The following is a 16,563-nucleotide window of genomic DNA, read 5'->3' as shown; positions in this document are numbered from 1 at the left end:
AATCCTGTCCTTACGCAGGAGCAGCAATGGGCAGAAACATCCCCAGACATCGCTGGGACGAGTATCTGATTAAAAAAAAACGACAACAAAAAAAAAACCCAACGACAACGAACTGCTGAAAAGGCAAAGGTCTCCTCATTCTCTTGCTACAGGAATCATTTTAAGGCCACACGGCGAAAGAAGTGCTCATGTAATAGACGATGAAAGGAACAGGGGGAGGCTGACTCTGAACAGGGCTCCCTTAGTGTGGCCTGGAGGTTTAAAAACCAACAACAACATCAACAACAAAAAAAAAAAAAAAAAGCTGAGATAACAATGCTCGGCCATCCACATCCTTCCACATACCAAGAGCCGTGTTGGGGCATGCGACCTCCACTTACATACCGCAGAGAAAGCACAGACCTGCACTCTGTAGCACATTCTACAGCTTTCAGATCAAACCCCACAGCACTTTCAGGTGAACTGCGTTGAGTTAAGGATCATCTCTAAAAGGCATACAGACGGTAAATATATGCCCCCCGTCCAGTTAGGGGGAAAACCGTATTCACGTGTGAGTGTGTGTGCGTGTGTGTCTGTTCTGAATGAATGCCACGGGCAAAACAACAAGCAAACAGCACCAGCTCCCAACACACTCAATCAAGGCAGCTCATGGTCAAGTTGAAAAAAAAAAACGAAAAAAAAAAGACAGAACGCAAATAAGGAATGTAAAAGAACAAGAGAATACACGACTGGGGGGGGGGGGGGGGGGGGGGGATGCAGGGGGGACACAAGGGGGAGGACATGAAGACAGATAGGACAGTGAAGATTACTCTTAACATCCATGTCAAAAGCATTCATCTTTTTTTTTCTATATTTTTTTTTTCCTCTCTTTTTACTTTTATATACAAACAAACCAAAACACAAAATTTGGATTGTGCACGTTTTTGTTTGTTTTCACATATATATTTCATGAAAAGCCTCAATACTCATCGGGAAGGGAAGGGAAGGGAAGGGGCACTCTTGAGAGGGGAGGGGAGAGGAAGAGGAGGGCCGGGATGGGTAAAGGAGGAGTAGGAGAGGAGGAGGAGGAGGAGAAGAAATGAGAAACTGCAGATGGGAGCGAGGTGGACGGAGTGACAGAGAAAGCCATTATCAGTTAACCAGTTAATCCATGATGATGGTTGGATACACAGAAAGGAGGGTTGGAACGAGGGAGAGAAGGAGAGAGAGAGGTGGAGAAGGAGGGGGGGGGGTGACGGGAGAGCACTGGGGAGGTTCAGAAGCAGCTCAGTCTTTCCAGTCCTTCTTGATATTGAGGTTCCACTCCCAAGAAAGGTGGTCGTGTTTGTCGTCGTCGGTGAACTTGGACTTGATGTTGTAGGTGCCGCGGGCCAGCATGCCTTTGGGCGCCTCTTCTAAGGGGGTGAGGAACTCGTACTCGGTCGGCCTTGGCCCGTAGCTGCCCACCATGTAGTCTGACTTGTCGACTACGACACAAAACAAAACACAGTGAAGGTTCAGACGAGACGTGGCGGAGCACTGCTCAAAAGCCACAAAACGGCGGAGCTCAATGACAGTCTGTCCGTTAACACAGGAAGTAAGCTTAAGCAAAGAGCTGAAAAACGTTCTTGTCTGCAAATGTAACAACGTTACATGGTTCACATTACATAGGTCAGCATTATAATACACAGTGTGGTAAACAGCGTTGACTCCACAGCGAAACAGTCCTGGAAACTTGTGCAGGCCAGTGTGTGCAATGTCAAACACTGCCATCCCTGTGTCACGGACAATGACTGGAACATTTGCATTAGAGAAACTATTTGCATGGGATGGCATATTAGACAGGCTTATAGAGCAAAGCCCCTCTGCGCTGACTCATTTCAGGGCTAAATGAAAACTTCAGTATTCAGACTCAGAGTCTCTGAATAATCATTCCTAATGCCTGCAGACTTTCACAGGTCAAAGTCAGATTTTTGTGCTTTTGGCTGAGACTCAAATGTGTAAGATGAATGGATACAGACAGGTAAAGACAGAAATAGCTTTTCTGTGACCTAGAGAAATAAATCATTTGTCCACTTAGTGCCTGTCTACCTGGGGCATTGAGTTACAGGAACCTCAGCTTAGATTCAGACGGACAAATTCACCGGGAAGACACACGTGAATGCACGTCAAAAATGCACGTCAAATCAAAAGAGGAAGAGATCACGGGATACGAAAGCACCTTATTCATGACAAAAGAGGAGGTGAACCAAGTGGAATGACTTACTCTTCACTCCTTTCCTAAAGGTTTGCTGTACATACTTCAGTCCTGAGACGATCTCTTTGTTCACCTGCGTAGTCAAACAAAAACACACACACACATACAATGAAGTCTCTGTCAGCCTAATTACAAACTCAGTCACATTAAAAAGAACCACCATGCACTCTAATTCAAACGTGTATTCAGCCACTGTCATTTTCACTGTGAGGTTACTGCACTAAAAATGAGTCACAATTCAGGACATTAATCAGACCAAACAAAGCCCAGACCTTGCTGAATGTGTTTAAAAGTGTGTGAGTGTAATCACTCCACTTCTAGCTCTCTGGGGGGACTTTATCCCGTTCTGTACTGCGAGAGGAGAGACTCACCTTGAAGCTAATCTTTAGTCTGTACTCCACTCCCTCCTTCAGAATAAAAGACTGCTTCTTAAAGCCCTCCAGATCTCCTGTGACAACACACACACATACACACACACACACACAACCAGAGAGGAAACATGTGTGAAGGCTCTGTACCAAAAATCTGCCTTAGTCTCAAGTCTCCTTCTACTTCTGTGGCATGATGCATAACAAATACATACAAAGAGAGGAGAGGTTTTCAGAATACTGGAACTCTGAATGAGAAATCAAGTTCAGAGGACCCTTGTGGCTGGGTATTCAGTGGTTTAGCCCAATAACACTCCCCCTGCTCTGGACATAACTCAGATAAGGGGGTTGTTGTGAAGGTCCACACGGCCTGCTGATGCTTAGGGAGAGGAGAGTATTCTGTGCTGTGGCTGAGATCCAACATTACTTTGCTACCAGAAGAGGAACTGAGAAACATTGGAAATGCTGATGGAGTGTCTAAGTTCAAAAAAATGCAGACCCACTCCCCCGCTGGTTTTGATTACGGCAGAGTCCTGGTCAGTGCCGTCTGGCTGACAACAAGTCTAATCAGATAGCCTGTAACCTCCGGCTGATCTGAGAACAGTTCATCTACAGCACTGAGACGACGGGAGAGTTTCGCGTTGAAATTGAAAGTGCTTGATCTGTCCACTCCCGCTAAAAAGTGAGTGCAGTTTGAGACAGCGGCCAGCAGATGGCTGCTCACTGCAGTACAGACTCCTGTATGGGTCTCCAAGCTGATTGTGCAAACACAGACGAAACAGATTTTCTTTTGAAGTTTGACTAAATTTCATTTTCAGACTGTAGTCTCTGTTATTTGAATGGAGAGACTTAACTGAAAACACAAGTAAATAGGTACACAGAAAACAAATCCAAAACTAGACCTCATCCTTACCTGACAAACAGTCATAGAAAGAGTAAATATTTCTGTAACATTGTCTGTCATATAAACTGCCATAGTTAAGACCAAATGTTCTCAAGAACTATTCTAAGAACCACAGTTTAAAGCAAAGCAGTCGCATGACACTCCTTCCTAAACCACCCCGTATGACTAAGTCCTGTCAGAGAAGAATAGAGGATATTCTGTATGATCTATATTGGAAAAGAAAAATCACTAGTGTACTATGCAGTATTGATTATAATGGCGCTCTGACTTCATCGCTTAATGCTGTTTAACAGCCTGAAGGTCTCACGTACCGTACAGTTTAACTGTGGGGGTTTATGAATCCCCTTTGCTTTTGAATTCCCTTCTTTGAGCCTTGGGAAGACTGATTTGTGTGCTTTCGAAAAATCTTAAGGCTAGGTTCACACTGTCGGTCCAAATCCGATTTTTTGCATATCCGATCAGAATCCAATCTTCCTGATTGACTGTTCACATTATATATTGCACGTGATCAGGTCCGATCTGTGTGTCCGGGTGGCTATCCACATTTTCGGTCTTACCCACATTGGTTGCTATACTAATGACACTGCGCCCGACAGTAGAAGTAGTTGATATGAACAAACTAAAGTGGAGGGTAATGAAATGGCCCTTGCTTATTTACAGCATGGCAATGTGGAGCTGCGGCACGAGTTTCTAAAAATACCGAGCGAGTGTCAGAGACAGAGGAGGCTTGCCGCTTCATTTCGTGCAGCCATCACCGCCCGTATCACTGTCCAATGGCCTACAACCGCTCATCAGTGGCTCCCTCCGCCACGAAACTAGCACGTTTCCCGTAAGTGTGATGTGCACGACAACTTTACGTGCCGTCAAAAGTCACAAGCGTAAATAGAAAACACCTGAAATCCGATCAGAGCAGTCAGACCTTAACGGATTTGCAAAAAGGCGATTAGAATCGGTTTTCAAAGCACATACGAATGTGGTATGAAACGGATTTGCAAAAAACGGATCTCCTGCGATTTCTGGCTGTTCAGACTTGCTAGGTATGACTGGATTCCAATCGGACGTGCACATAAATCGGATTTGGACTGACAGTGTGAACATCCCTTAAGTCTCTTCTCCTCTGCCTCTCTTACCTGTAAGGTCAAGGGCTAGGGGTCCAGGAGCGGCTTCACACACCAGTGTCAGTTTTGTCACCTGAACATTAGGGGCGTTAGGATCTGTAAAAGCAACACAGAAACAAGACTCAATGAAGGCGAGACAGTGAGAGCGCTTATATCGTTTCCTTCAGTAATGATTCATTTACCTTGTCCTAAAAGCAGAGAGCTAAGAGCTAAAAAATATATATATATAATTCTGTCGTCAAGCAAAACAAAGACTTCCTGCGGATGAGTACGTTTGCAAAGTTCTCCACAGACCCTTTCAGGTATGGTTCTGCTCAGTGGAGATTAAACGCTCAAGTTTGGCTAATGAGATTGAAAACGATTGATTAAATGTTTGGCACTTGACTGAGAGCGAGAGAGAGAAAAAAAAACGCCTATATGGCTTAAGAAAGACAGCTGAGGAGAGAGGAGATTACAGCTCCTTGAAAACACTTCCCCAATGGACTGATAAGGAGTATAAAGCCTCCAGAGATGTGACCTCCTTTCCCATCTCCTCCTCTCAGAGGGTGTTGGGACATGACCCTCTATCGACAAAGACAGACACCTAAGGGCGTTCAGTTTGGTTTGGCTTGTGTGAAGCAGCTACCTCTGTGTGCATCACACACACGGGGCAGGAAACCAGGTCAGACAACTGGAGAAACAGTAAAACTGTCTACACAGTCTATTTAGTGCAAACATACATAGTGCCAAGCAACCAAAGTCAATAAAGCAAGTAATTAAAAAAAAAAAAAAAAAAAACCAAGAGAAAGAAAAAGTCCTATAATTTGCTGAGAGAGGAGTGAAATGAATATGAAAGGGAGGTGTTTATGTCTTTTCTGTGTGAAGCAGATGTGTACCTGTGTCCACCGTTCCAGATGTGTGTGATATACGTGTACTTATGGTAACCGTTTCAGGGGTCTCGTGCGTAGGACCGTGTACCTGCTTGCGTGTTAAGGCGTACCTATGGCTGCGGCTCCGGGTCCTAGCAGCGCCTCCTTGTACTTGCGGAGGCTTTCGTCGTCCTTATCCAGTTCCTGGATCTCCTGCAACGATTTCTGTGCTGGCGGCTTGTAATTCACAGCCTCCGTCTCTTCATTCTCTGCAGCGATTGCTGCCAACTGTTCTGGGGTGGGTTCCTGCTCAGCCATGATCTACTGCCTACAGAGTGAAAGTGAGAGTGAAAGAGTGAGAGAGTGAGAGAGAGAGAGAGAGAGAGAGAGAGAGAGAGAGAGAGGGTTACACTTATCACGTAAGAGTCGTTAAACATCACAAACTGATTTTCACAAACAGCTGTACCACAGATGATCCATTACATTGTCGATCAATTTTAATAGTATGGATTTCAGAACTGGACTGGAACAAGCACAACCAACGCACTGTCACACAACAATGTGAGTGTAACTTCTACAGAAATCAATCATTAACTGACAGTAAAATATAATAAACTTTCGATAACTTTAGACTTTATCCTCTAAGAAGTAATAAGCGTAACAATGTAATTTCCCCCATCCGAGGGCTGAGAAATCAACCCCCCCCCCACACACAAAAACACAAACAGACCAAGAGCATGTGACAGAGAGTCACAAAGTATGAGCACTGACCACTTGGTGAGGGGAGGGGTGGACAGTGCAGAGTGGGTGGTCCAGACGGAAGATCTTTATCTAGAGAAAGCACCGCCTACCACCCCCACCCCCTGCGCATGCCCGCACACACACACACGCACAAACTTGAAACTCAGAGAGAAAAGAAAGAGCACTAATGTGGGCGACTGCAGTCAGACCTGCTGCATTAGCAGGTCAGAGTCAATTACAATACAGACCCAGTGACATGACCCAGTGCCAGGTTTGGACCACACACAAAAACACAAACACATACACACACGCTCCGGCCAACATGGGTACGTGGTTTGGGATGTTTGCACACACTGTGTATATCTGTGTGAGAGGCTGAGAGAGAAAGATGTAAACGTGAGTAAATACAGTGAGAGGGAGGGCATGACTGCAACTCTTCTGCTGCAATGCAGTAGCACTGAAACAGCTTCCCCTTGCTTCTTCTTCTTCTCTACCAATGCTTCCTCTAGCCTAGCGTGTGTGTGTGTGTGTGTGTGTGTGTGTGTGTGTGTGTGTGCGCGTGTGTGTGTGTGTGTGTGTAAAAAACTGCACCTTAGTCTATTTTTCACTATATGTGACCTTAATATCCTGAGACAAACTGAAAATGTTTCTGTGGTTGGGGCATCCGTTATTACAGCTCTTCTATTATCTCTGCCTCACTTTCACGCTCTGATTGGTGCTGCTGTGGTTTCAGACACTGGTTTTGTTTTAAAAAAAAAAAAAAAAAAAAAAAAAAAGCTGAGCTTGTCCTTACATGGAAGACAAGTGTGTTAAGCGCGCGAACACAACCCTCAAACAGAAAGTCTATCACGCTGCGGCTGTGTGTGTGTGTGCATGCAGGATGTGCAGTGTGCTTTTTCAACATGTCACCGCTTTGAAAGGAGTGCAGGAATTCATTTACAACAACTTTTTAAAATTTGGTACACAAATTATAAGTCACGCTAACTTTTTAGTACAGTTCTTTATATTAAAAACAACCTACCAGGTGTGAAAGAACATGCTTCTAATTAAGCCGTGAAATATTTGGACCCTTACAAAAAAATGTTCCAGTACAACTTTATGGGTTATGGAAGACTGTGCTGCCAGCCAGTTAACGGGCTGATCAAATGAACACACTTGGCATGAAATCTAAGCTTTGTCTGTGAGGTAAGTGAATGTAGCCACGCAGCTTCACAACAGCAAAGACAGGCTGCCAGTTAGACCAATCTGGACATTTTTGTGAAAGGTCTTAATTAAGGGTGGAGAGTTTTTAACTGGGCAAAGACTAATCTACCATGTTATGTCATAAAGGAGAGAGCAAATCCTTGCGAAGAGAAATTCCAACCAGCAAAGCTGAAAGTGAGAGAGAGAGAGAGTGAGAGAGTCAGTGAGAGCGAGCGAGCGAGAGAGAGAGAGACTGAGAGTCAGTGAGAGTGAGTGAGTGAGTGAGTGAGTGAGTGAGTGAGAGAGAGAGAGAGAGAGAGAGAGAGGAGACTGAGAGTCAGTGAGTGAGTGAGTGAGAGAGAAAGAAGGGGTGGTGTGGGGGCTACGGGTGGAGAGAGAAAGAGTGTTTGGCCCAGCTGGGGCTGGACAGAGGCCAGGGAGGAACTACTTGCAAACAGCTCCATTTTTCCATTCTGGGCCTCTCTGCTTTTCCCAGAGAAGCAGAAATTCCAGTTCTTCCAAAAGTGTGTTTTGGGCGTATCAGTCCAGGGACTTTGTTCAACATCACCTGACCTTTGAGAGGTTTTATGAAGGAGAGCAGCGGAATTCTGCAGCGGAAGACTCTGTCCAATGAGAAGCTGGGGACGCTACAAAAGTTCCGTGCTTTCTTTTGAGAAAATAAGACTTTGGCCAATCCTTTGAAGCCTAACCAGGGAGAGAGACGACCAGCTGTTATTGGGGACAGAGCCATGAGAAAGTGGGCTTACGTGTTTTAAGACATGAACTCTGGGCTTTATCAGCAATGCCACCGGGATTAGGCCTGTGTTTTAATGAAATGATTCAAGCGGCATGTCCCGGCATAACGGATTCAATCACAAACTATGGCCGAAATGACCCAACTGGAAAAAAAAAAAAATTGAAAAATGCGTTCACTTTCTAATACGTAGCCTGAAGACGTTCAACCATAGTTGTTTTCTTCCTTTCCTTTTCTGTGGCCAGACATGCTACATATTTATCACAACAGTGGTCTGACGCACATGAATTGAATTTGGCCCTAAAATGAAATAAATACTTTGTGGTCACCTGATTAACATTGAAACAATTAATAATACATGTAACAACCGCTGGGAAAGACAGCCATTTCACACAGGGAATGTAGACACTGTGCTGTGTGTTCTGTGATACTGGACAATCTGTTCAGGCCAAAGAACGATCCACTTCACGCCTCACCATTCCAGCCTGGATGACATCAGTGTGTTCACAAGTGAGAGCTGTCCGTTAGGCGTAGCCACTAGTGCGGAGGAAACCCAGCAGAAACACCATAAGTAGCTACCCTTGCAGAATCCCTCAATCTGACCAGTACACAGGCTGGTAAACCGGAACATGTGACCGCCCTCGTCCAGTCATTAATAATAAGTAAGTACATCAATAATTAAAATAATAATTTGACCCGTCAGTAAAGCTAGTGAGCTGTGGCCTCACTTGCTAAGTGTCCAACCTGCTTGGCTAGGCATGTGAAAGCACTGCCACTCAAACTTACCTGGGGGGTATTCCAGAAAGCAGGTTTAGTGAAAAGTCAGAGTTAGTTAACTCAGAGCAAGTAGTGAACCTCCTAATAGAAGAGCGCTATGGTTTTGTTTTGCTATGAGAATGAAGCCACAGGGCCCTTCTATTAGGATGTTTACTACTTGCTCGGAGTTAACTAACTCTGAGTTTTCACTGAACCCGCTTTCTGAAATACCCCCCTGGCGCACAGATGTGCATTTGACGTTTTACACGCCATACCTCATCCCTTAGGTCCATCCTCACCATCACCTGCATCTGCTGGAACTAGCTTTAATTGGGGATTATCCTGGATTACCCTCGCTAAGGAACACAGCAGCATTAACCCATCAGCCTAGGAATTACTGAGTACAAGATTATGCCTGTTTCTTAGCAACGCTTGCGGCAATGAGATTACTGAACTCTGGGATTATGGTTAATGAGGATTCTGAAGGGAAAACGGTGAATGGATAAGCGTTGAGATGACAACACTCACACAACAAGAGGATTCAGTCTGACAACTCTGTCCACTGTCATTAGAGGCCTCTGGATTGCATCTTTAGCCACCTACAGCAAAGCCCTGAGTTAACTGGGAAAGCTGCTGCAGAATGCTAGGAGTTGGCATGGCTACGATACCAAAGTCCTCACATTCAGATCTCAACAAAATTTACTGACTCGTGAGAACACGGTCTGTCTGTGACAGAAGGTGAATATCCAACGTAGATAAACATGAGACATTCACAAAGTTTCTGTTTGTCAAGTTTTAGTTAAAGTAGACAAAAGAGTAACAATAATATATATATATATATATATGTGTATTTGTAATGTAAAGGAGAAATGCACGTACTGTCATGGCACAAACATAAATTAAGTCTTGCGACACCTGAAAGTCACCGAGGAGAAAGTATCTAACCCTGCACATTTGTTGTGACATGAAACCAAAACCTTTTGGCCTTATTTTACCATACCTGTCTCGCCCTACTAAAGGAACCATCTTCAGTATACACTTTATCTGGCCACTGCTGGCCTGTCAACGTGTTTTTTTTTTTAAATTATTATTTATACACACACACACATAATTGTATGGTATTAATTATATGGGTGTGAGAGGAAGGTGGGGCAGACAAGAGGAAGACTTCATTGAAACTCAGCAGAGACATGTCAGAACAGGAAACAGTATACACTTCAACCCCCTGGAGAAAGAGGACTTGAGAGGACCCCATGTGATTCTCACTAACCCAGGCAGTTCCCCTTTCCTCCCCAGTTTACATAATCCGTCCCACCACACTGCCGCTGTGAAGTAACTTTTACGGAGACAGTTTCCATCCATGTAACGTTCACAGTTCACCTGAACAAGAGACAAGGAACCAATGAGGAACAGCTGCAAACACAAACACTGGTTGTAAGAGGCTGGTGGGTACCGTGGCAGTGGAGCAGATGAGGGGGGTGAAGAATTGTGTGACGAGGCATTACATAATTTCTGGCACACTACTCCAGCAGACCTCGGGGGTGGGGGTGGAGGGGGGGGGCACCCCTGCTTAAGTGGGCAACAGTTTCCATAAGAACAACAGACATGGGCACACACAAAAAGGCTGAGGTAAATCTATTCTGCAAATCTATTAAAAAAAAACCAAAAAAAAAACCACGATTCTGCCCTGTAATACTACTCCAACTTTAAGACGGTGAACTCAGTCAGTGGAGAAACAAGTGCAAAACATTTTGCTTTTCACATCAATCAACACTGAACTGAGACATTTGGTTCCTTTTCTGTATCTACGTTTCTGCCAAACGTCCTCCCTTTGTCAGAGTAGCAGGGCAATTCTTGCTCTTTTTTTTTCCCCTGCTTGCTCTCTATAACAACACAGCACTGCCATGCGTAAAATGGATTTTCATACACCCTTGTGAGACTGCCCACAGCCAGAGGCACATAGTCTACTCGCTGAAAAGCCTGAGGTTCATTCAGATGTCTAGAGGAGCTCTTTGTCTTACACCCCCTCCCCTTTTTTTCTGGTTTCTGAGCAAGGAAGATGACTCATGTCCCCAAACAGTCAACATGACTCTCATTGAACATAAGTCTTAATGGGGAACCGAGACGAGCGCTCCACTTTATGTCTCGTCTTTGAAAAATAATCATCCACTCTAACAGCATTCGCTTCCTTCACTGGATTTCACCTGTTCCCTTCCAAAGGCAAAAATCCATGTCGCTGATTATGAATAGACTGATCTGATTCATGACTGAAATGGGTTTTTTTTTTTCCTTTCTTTAACGGGAAACGAGGGTAATGAGTGAGTTGTGAATGATGTCAAAATACTGCTGAGAAAGTCAGTGACATCACTGCCAGTCAGCTAGGTGTGTGTCTCATCTCTGGACACCCTCTGAGCCACTTTGCCCTGCTGAGTTCAGCTCCTAGGTGAGACAAGCCACATCATACTATGGGCTTGATCCTCAGGTGAGCACTAAACCTAGGCCTAGACTAAACTGCTGTGTAAATTCAGAATCTCCCTTAGTTCAAAGCTACCCCACATATTTGCCTAGGAAACTAACCTATAGGTTGTTCATCCTGCTTGATATTATGTGATCCCACATTGCTGTTTGCCTATAACGGAACAGGACCAGCGAAAAAGACTATTACAAGCACAGAACAACTGTAAGAAACGCTCGGCCCACACAGGAACGAGAGTAATGCATCAGTGCTAAAGATCATCTGAAGGATGCCATGGGCATTAAGTGAGATTACAGAAAGGGAATCATGACCCATAACCACAACCTCAGCAACCACCTGTTATCGTAGCGTACCACAATAGAGCGCTAATAACACACGGTACACTGTTATCGATTCAGTACGGGCAAAAGGTACTTTTGAAAGAGGTGGCTTTTCTTGCATTTCCAGAATTACCAATACACTGGCACTATATTAATGTAATGCAGTAAAATGCCATCTCACTTGAAGCCTGGGCAGAGGGCAAACTCAAAGGGCAACCTAAAAAAAGGTATACAAAGGAAATAAGATAAAAGGCATTACAATCAGCCTGTGTGTGAAATCCAGCACGCCGGCCTGACCTGGCCTGCACAGAACCCCACAGTGCATGGAGACCGCTCACGTGCCAACCAAAAGGCCAGCGCGCCCCCCCGGCACAGGGGAGAGCACTGCTGGGCGGGCTGTGATTTGGTCTGTATGTCTCCCGTGGCAACAGTTAAGCAGCAGACAGACCAACTGCTGGTCAAAGTGGTGACTTCTCAGTCTGAGGTTATAATGCTTACTATAGCACTACTCAGACGGCAAGGGAACCACTAATGCTTACCTTTGTCAATAATACCTTATGGCTCCGTGAAGAGGGCCGCGCTGCTGAGAATGTGCAGCCGTGAAGACAGGAATGCACCATGGTTAGACATGGACATGTTGAAAGCTGCAATACCCTCCCTGGGGGGGAGTTTTTATTTTTTTTTTACTGCACGGAGAGGCTATGAGCCCCAAGAAAGAAGGTGTGGAGGACAACACAGAGAGAGAGAGAGGGGGGGGGAGGGGGGAGGGAGAGAGAGAGAGAGAGAGAGAGAGAGAGGATTTGGATTACCAATGCTTTGCAGTGTGTGAATGCTTTAAAAAAAAAAAAAGCGTCCCTGTTTTCCTTTCTAAAATAAGCATGAAAAGACGCAGGTGACAGTTGTAACACTTTTTTGAAAGGCAGCCGAAGCAGTGTGCGAGAGAGAGACGCAGCGACAGAGAGAAAGAACAAGAGAGGTGCACACAAGGAGAGAGGAGATAATGTTAGCCGGTTTTAAACAAAGTCACTACAGTCTCTGGTTCCTGTCAATGACACATGGGTTGCCAAGAGAGAGAGACAGAGAGAGAGAGAGGGTGGAGCAGTGAATGATAAAACAAAATCTTCATTCTACTTCTTTCCCCGCACACCACCGAGGTTCTGTCATGCCATGCTGCAATCTGGCACAGTGCTTGCACTGACGTAGCTTTGACTCCTCTCTCTCCCTCTCTCTGTCCTGTTTGGCTCAACTTCCTGTGCCAGGTCTTTTCAACTTAATGCAGAATGACACTGAGGTTGAACAGCTGAAGCTGAACCCTTCCAATCGCTCACGTGAGGATTAACCGAATGCTGACCACAAATGTTTTGGTAAAACATTGTTAAATGTCAAAAAATTGCCTGAGGTGTTGCACACTATAAAATCTGCTAAGCTATATTACTATTTTTGAGACTGGCAATGAAAGACAGAAACCAAACTAGTTCATCCTATCCGCTGCTCTAGTAAACAGAAAATGGGTTACTGACAAAATGTGGTAAATTGTTCCTGATTTAATATGGAAACAATTAGGCCTCCCCAATCCAGCCTGTATATAACAGTGTGTCATTCATGGAAACAACACTGGAATGCTCCACCCCTGAATTATGACCCAAAACACAGTTGCTAAGTGAGCAGACAGATAGTTCTTCATGAAGAATCCTCACTCATATGAGAATTGAATTAGAACTTCTCACAAAGGCCAGAGCATCTGTACATTCTGCTATTAAGAAACAAAGGCAGATGCCTGTCTTTCTAGTCGGTGCTTTAAACAAACATCATCACAAGGTCCACTTAGTTACATGCCACATACTGATGTCATTTCATGCATGCAGAAACTTCACATGTAGTTTTGCACAGAAATCAACGCCAATCACAACACACTCAGTTCACAGATTCACAATGTAAACTCGTCCAAAGCAAAGAGATGACAAAAACTGTCTGGGCAATTGTCTTTTAAATCAAACATACCACACTCCTCATTTCTGAGAGAAAACAATCAATAGAAGGTGTAGGCTAAAGGTGTGAACATACCTTGTAAACAATGGCTTCATCAGACATAGCCTGGTACTTCAACACACTTTATTTTTAGATATTGTCAAGATAATCATGAATTTACTTTACCAATTCTACTTCTATAACATCTGTCAGTTGCACTAAATAATGCAAAACACATTCAAAGGGGGATGCTTTCATAAGTCATCCATGAGGCTAGCATATGTGCCACAAAAAAGAAAAGAGAGAAAGCTACGCTAAAAGCCAACCTGGTTTTAATATCAATATTTAGTTATACATGCATTACCACGCTTCACTTTTAGTCATTGTCCTCAGAATAAAGTAAAAGTTGCTCTGTATGGTGCAAGTAGTCTATACTGTCTCAACAACCTATTTTCATTATAATTCTACACGTAAGAAATAAATTCAAATTCATTCAATTCAAAAGTTTTAAGTCTACTTTATGGATTTACCATTAAGTACTGGTAAATGACTAATTGAAAAAGCAACAGGTCAATGAAACGTGTCCTTAATCTCTGAACAAACTACGCCCCTTTAATATCCGGTTGGGTGGCAGTTCACGGGACTTCAACCAAAAACTAAATTAATGGAACCGTATATGATTTGACTCACGAATACATATTTTCCACAATTAGTGGATCCACCTTTATCTGGCTCCGTGGGATCTCTCAGAGACCAAAGAGAGATTAAACGTAACAGCATATTTAGAAATTGGTTATATAAAATATTTCATGTTAATTTATAAATATTTAATGATAAAAGATTTTAGTTAAATGATCACACTTTTCCCCCAGAAAGAGCGAAGTAAGTTTGTGCGCCGTAACCGGCCTGCAGACACCGCCCTTGCCTTTTCCCGAGAGAAGGAACTAGAAATTCTATCGCGCACAGGAAGGAAGGGGAGGCTTATTCGGGTCAACAGCAGTCGCTACAAGCCATTTTGTGAAACACGGATTGGCAAATTAAATCGTTCAAATAGTTTATTTTAACAGTCACTCACAAATAAACGTAAGCAAAACGCTTAATGTATAGATATATAATAATCATTCCTCCCGGACATAGAATACGACACCGAATGAATGGCCTGCTGCATTTAAGTTCGTTAAACATGCATAAAATCAACCGCTGACACAGTGCAGCTGCTCCGTGTCAAAGATTAACAAAAAGAGGCAAGAAATCAGAGCAGAGAGTATGATAGCACTAAACATTAGCTAACTTGACTCAGCCACCAGACTCCATGACATGCAGAACTAGCACAGCTCACATCGATTCGGAAAATTATTCTTAGGATATATTCGGCAGTAAACAATATTAAACATGCAGGGCAGCACTCCTACATGAAAACCGATCTGATAAGAAACGAGGGTTTTAAGAAATGGAAAGAATTATATTCGTCTGCACTTACGGACACCTAACTTGCTGCAATCCAGGAAGTTGCGGCACATACCTCGCTAGCTAACTAGCGGGATGGTATGAAGACATGAAAAGCCTTATCAAGACTCGGAAGTTTGAAAAGTTACCATAGATTTCCATCAGGTTAACATTAGCTCTCTGGTGGATAGTCATCAGTTCATACGTGAGAACGAAAATATGGAACCTGAAATATTTCCCTGAATGATACAATGTAGCTAAAAATTGAGCAATTCTGGGCAGCTCCATGGTCATTTCCCCTTAGGTCCGGTCTTCGGCATTCATTCGCGTACAGTGTGGTTCTTATAGATAGCAAATCACTAAAATGTATATTTTCAAGATCTGAAACTGTCTGAGTCTGCAAAATTTCACATTAATTTTCAAAGACACCGAATTTGGGGTTATTCCCGGTGGGCAAATTCCAACTTTTCGCCCTCCAATGAAAATCATGCAGTAAGCATCCTGTCAAATTTAAACATGTCCTGCATAACACAGCAAATACAAAACCATGTAAATCGCTATTTTCAAGTAATGTTCGTTTTTTTCTGATAGAATATGAGTTTTCTTTTCCAGGTGGTTCTCTCTGACAAACGCTGATCTTACGTCAACTTATCTTAAGTTGGACTGAACCGTCTTTGCCAACTATCAGACAATGCCAGATTATTATTCAGAGGGTAGTGCCCTGCATGTGACAAAAGCAAAACCGCTTCACACAACATTTTGATCTAGCCACTGATTAAAACATAATCCCATTTATAAACGTAATATCCGAAAACATTTTTAAAACTTGTTCACTTAAAAAAACAGGAAATAATTCATACCTGCAACTTGCTGGCTCGTAACAACTTGTTCTCATACTAGTTTAGCATACTGGCTAGCTAGCGCTAAGACGACTGAACCTGCCAAAGATGCTGGCAGAAAGCCTGCAACTGCAACATATAACAACGTCGGAAATTTATCTACAACGACTATTTTGAGTTGTTCCACATTACAGATTTGAATGTGCTTACCGTTGAACTGTACGAGTAACGTTTAGTCGGTAAGGGGTTGAAGCGTGAAGCCTCGCTTGACTTTTTTCAATGGCGCGATGAGGGAGCGGCGCTGCTAGAGAGAGAGGCGACAACGCTTCCGGGAATACCGACACGCACGTCACGTCACAGGGATGTCGGTCGGTGTGTGTGAGAGAGAGATCGCGAGTGTAGAGCAGACAGAGTCTTGCGCATGCGCAAATGGCTGAATTGCGCACAATTTGTTGGAGACCGTTTCAAGGCAACAGCACAAAGAATAACGGGAAAATGCATTGCCTGTATTGTTAACATCTCAGTTCGTGAATCTGGATCATTTTTAACCAGTACCTGCATTTTAGGGATGAACTGCTCTGTTTAGAAGTTGTTTGTAGCATCAGTT

The 16,563-nt window shown here is 43.7% G+C and overlaps 1 protein-coding gene across 1 annotated transcript; it reads right to left on the bottom strand.

The window, feature by feature from the left end:
- Positions 1–1,044: 1,044 nt before the first annotated feature.
- Positions 1,045–16,255, bottom strand: arhgdia (Rho GDP dissociation inhibitor (GDI) alpha). Its single transcript, XM_030790260.1, has 6 exons — positions 16,167–16,255; positions 5,606–5,802; positions 4,639–4,722; positions 2,608–2,684; positions 2,246–2,309; positions 1,045–1,466 (listed from the first exon to the last, which is right to left on the bottom strand). Exons 2-6 carry the CDS (start codon positions 5,790–5,792, stop codon positions 1,267–1,269), a joined length of 612 nt encoding a protein of 203 aa, XP_030646120.1. The 5' UTR covers positions 5,793–5,802; positions 16,167–16,255; the 3' UTR covers positions 1,045–1,266.
- Between the last annotated feature and the right edge of the window lie 308 nt (positions 16,256–16,563).

This window comes from Chanos chanos, chromosome 13 (genome assembly GCF_902362185.1).
Source record: "Chanos chanos chromosome 13, fChaCha1.1, whole genome shotgun sequence".
NCBI lineage: Eukaryota > Metazoa > Chordata > Actinopteri > Gonorynchiformes > Chanidae > Chanos > Chanos chanos.
This window is presented reverse-complemented; position numbering and strand designations above follow the sequence as displayed.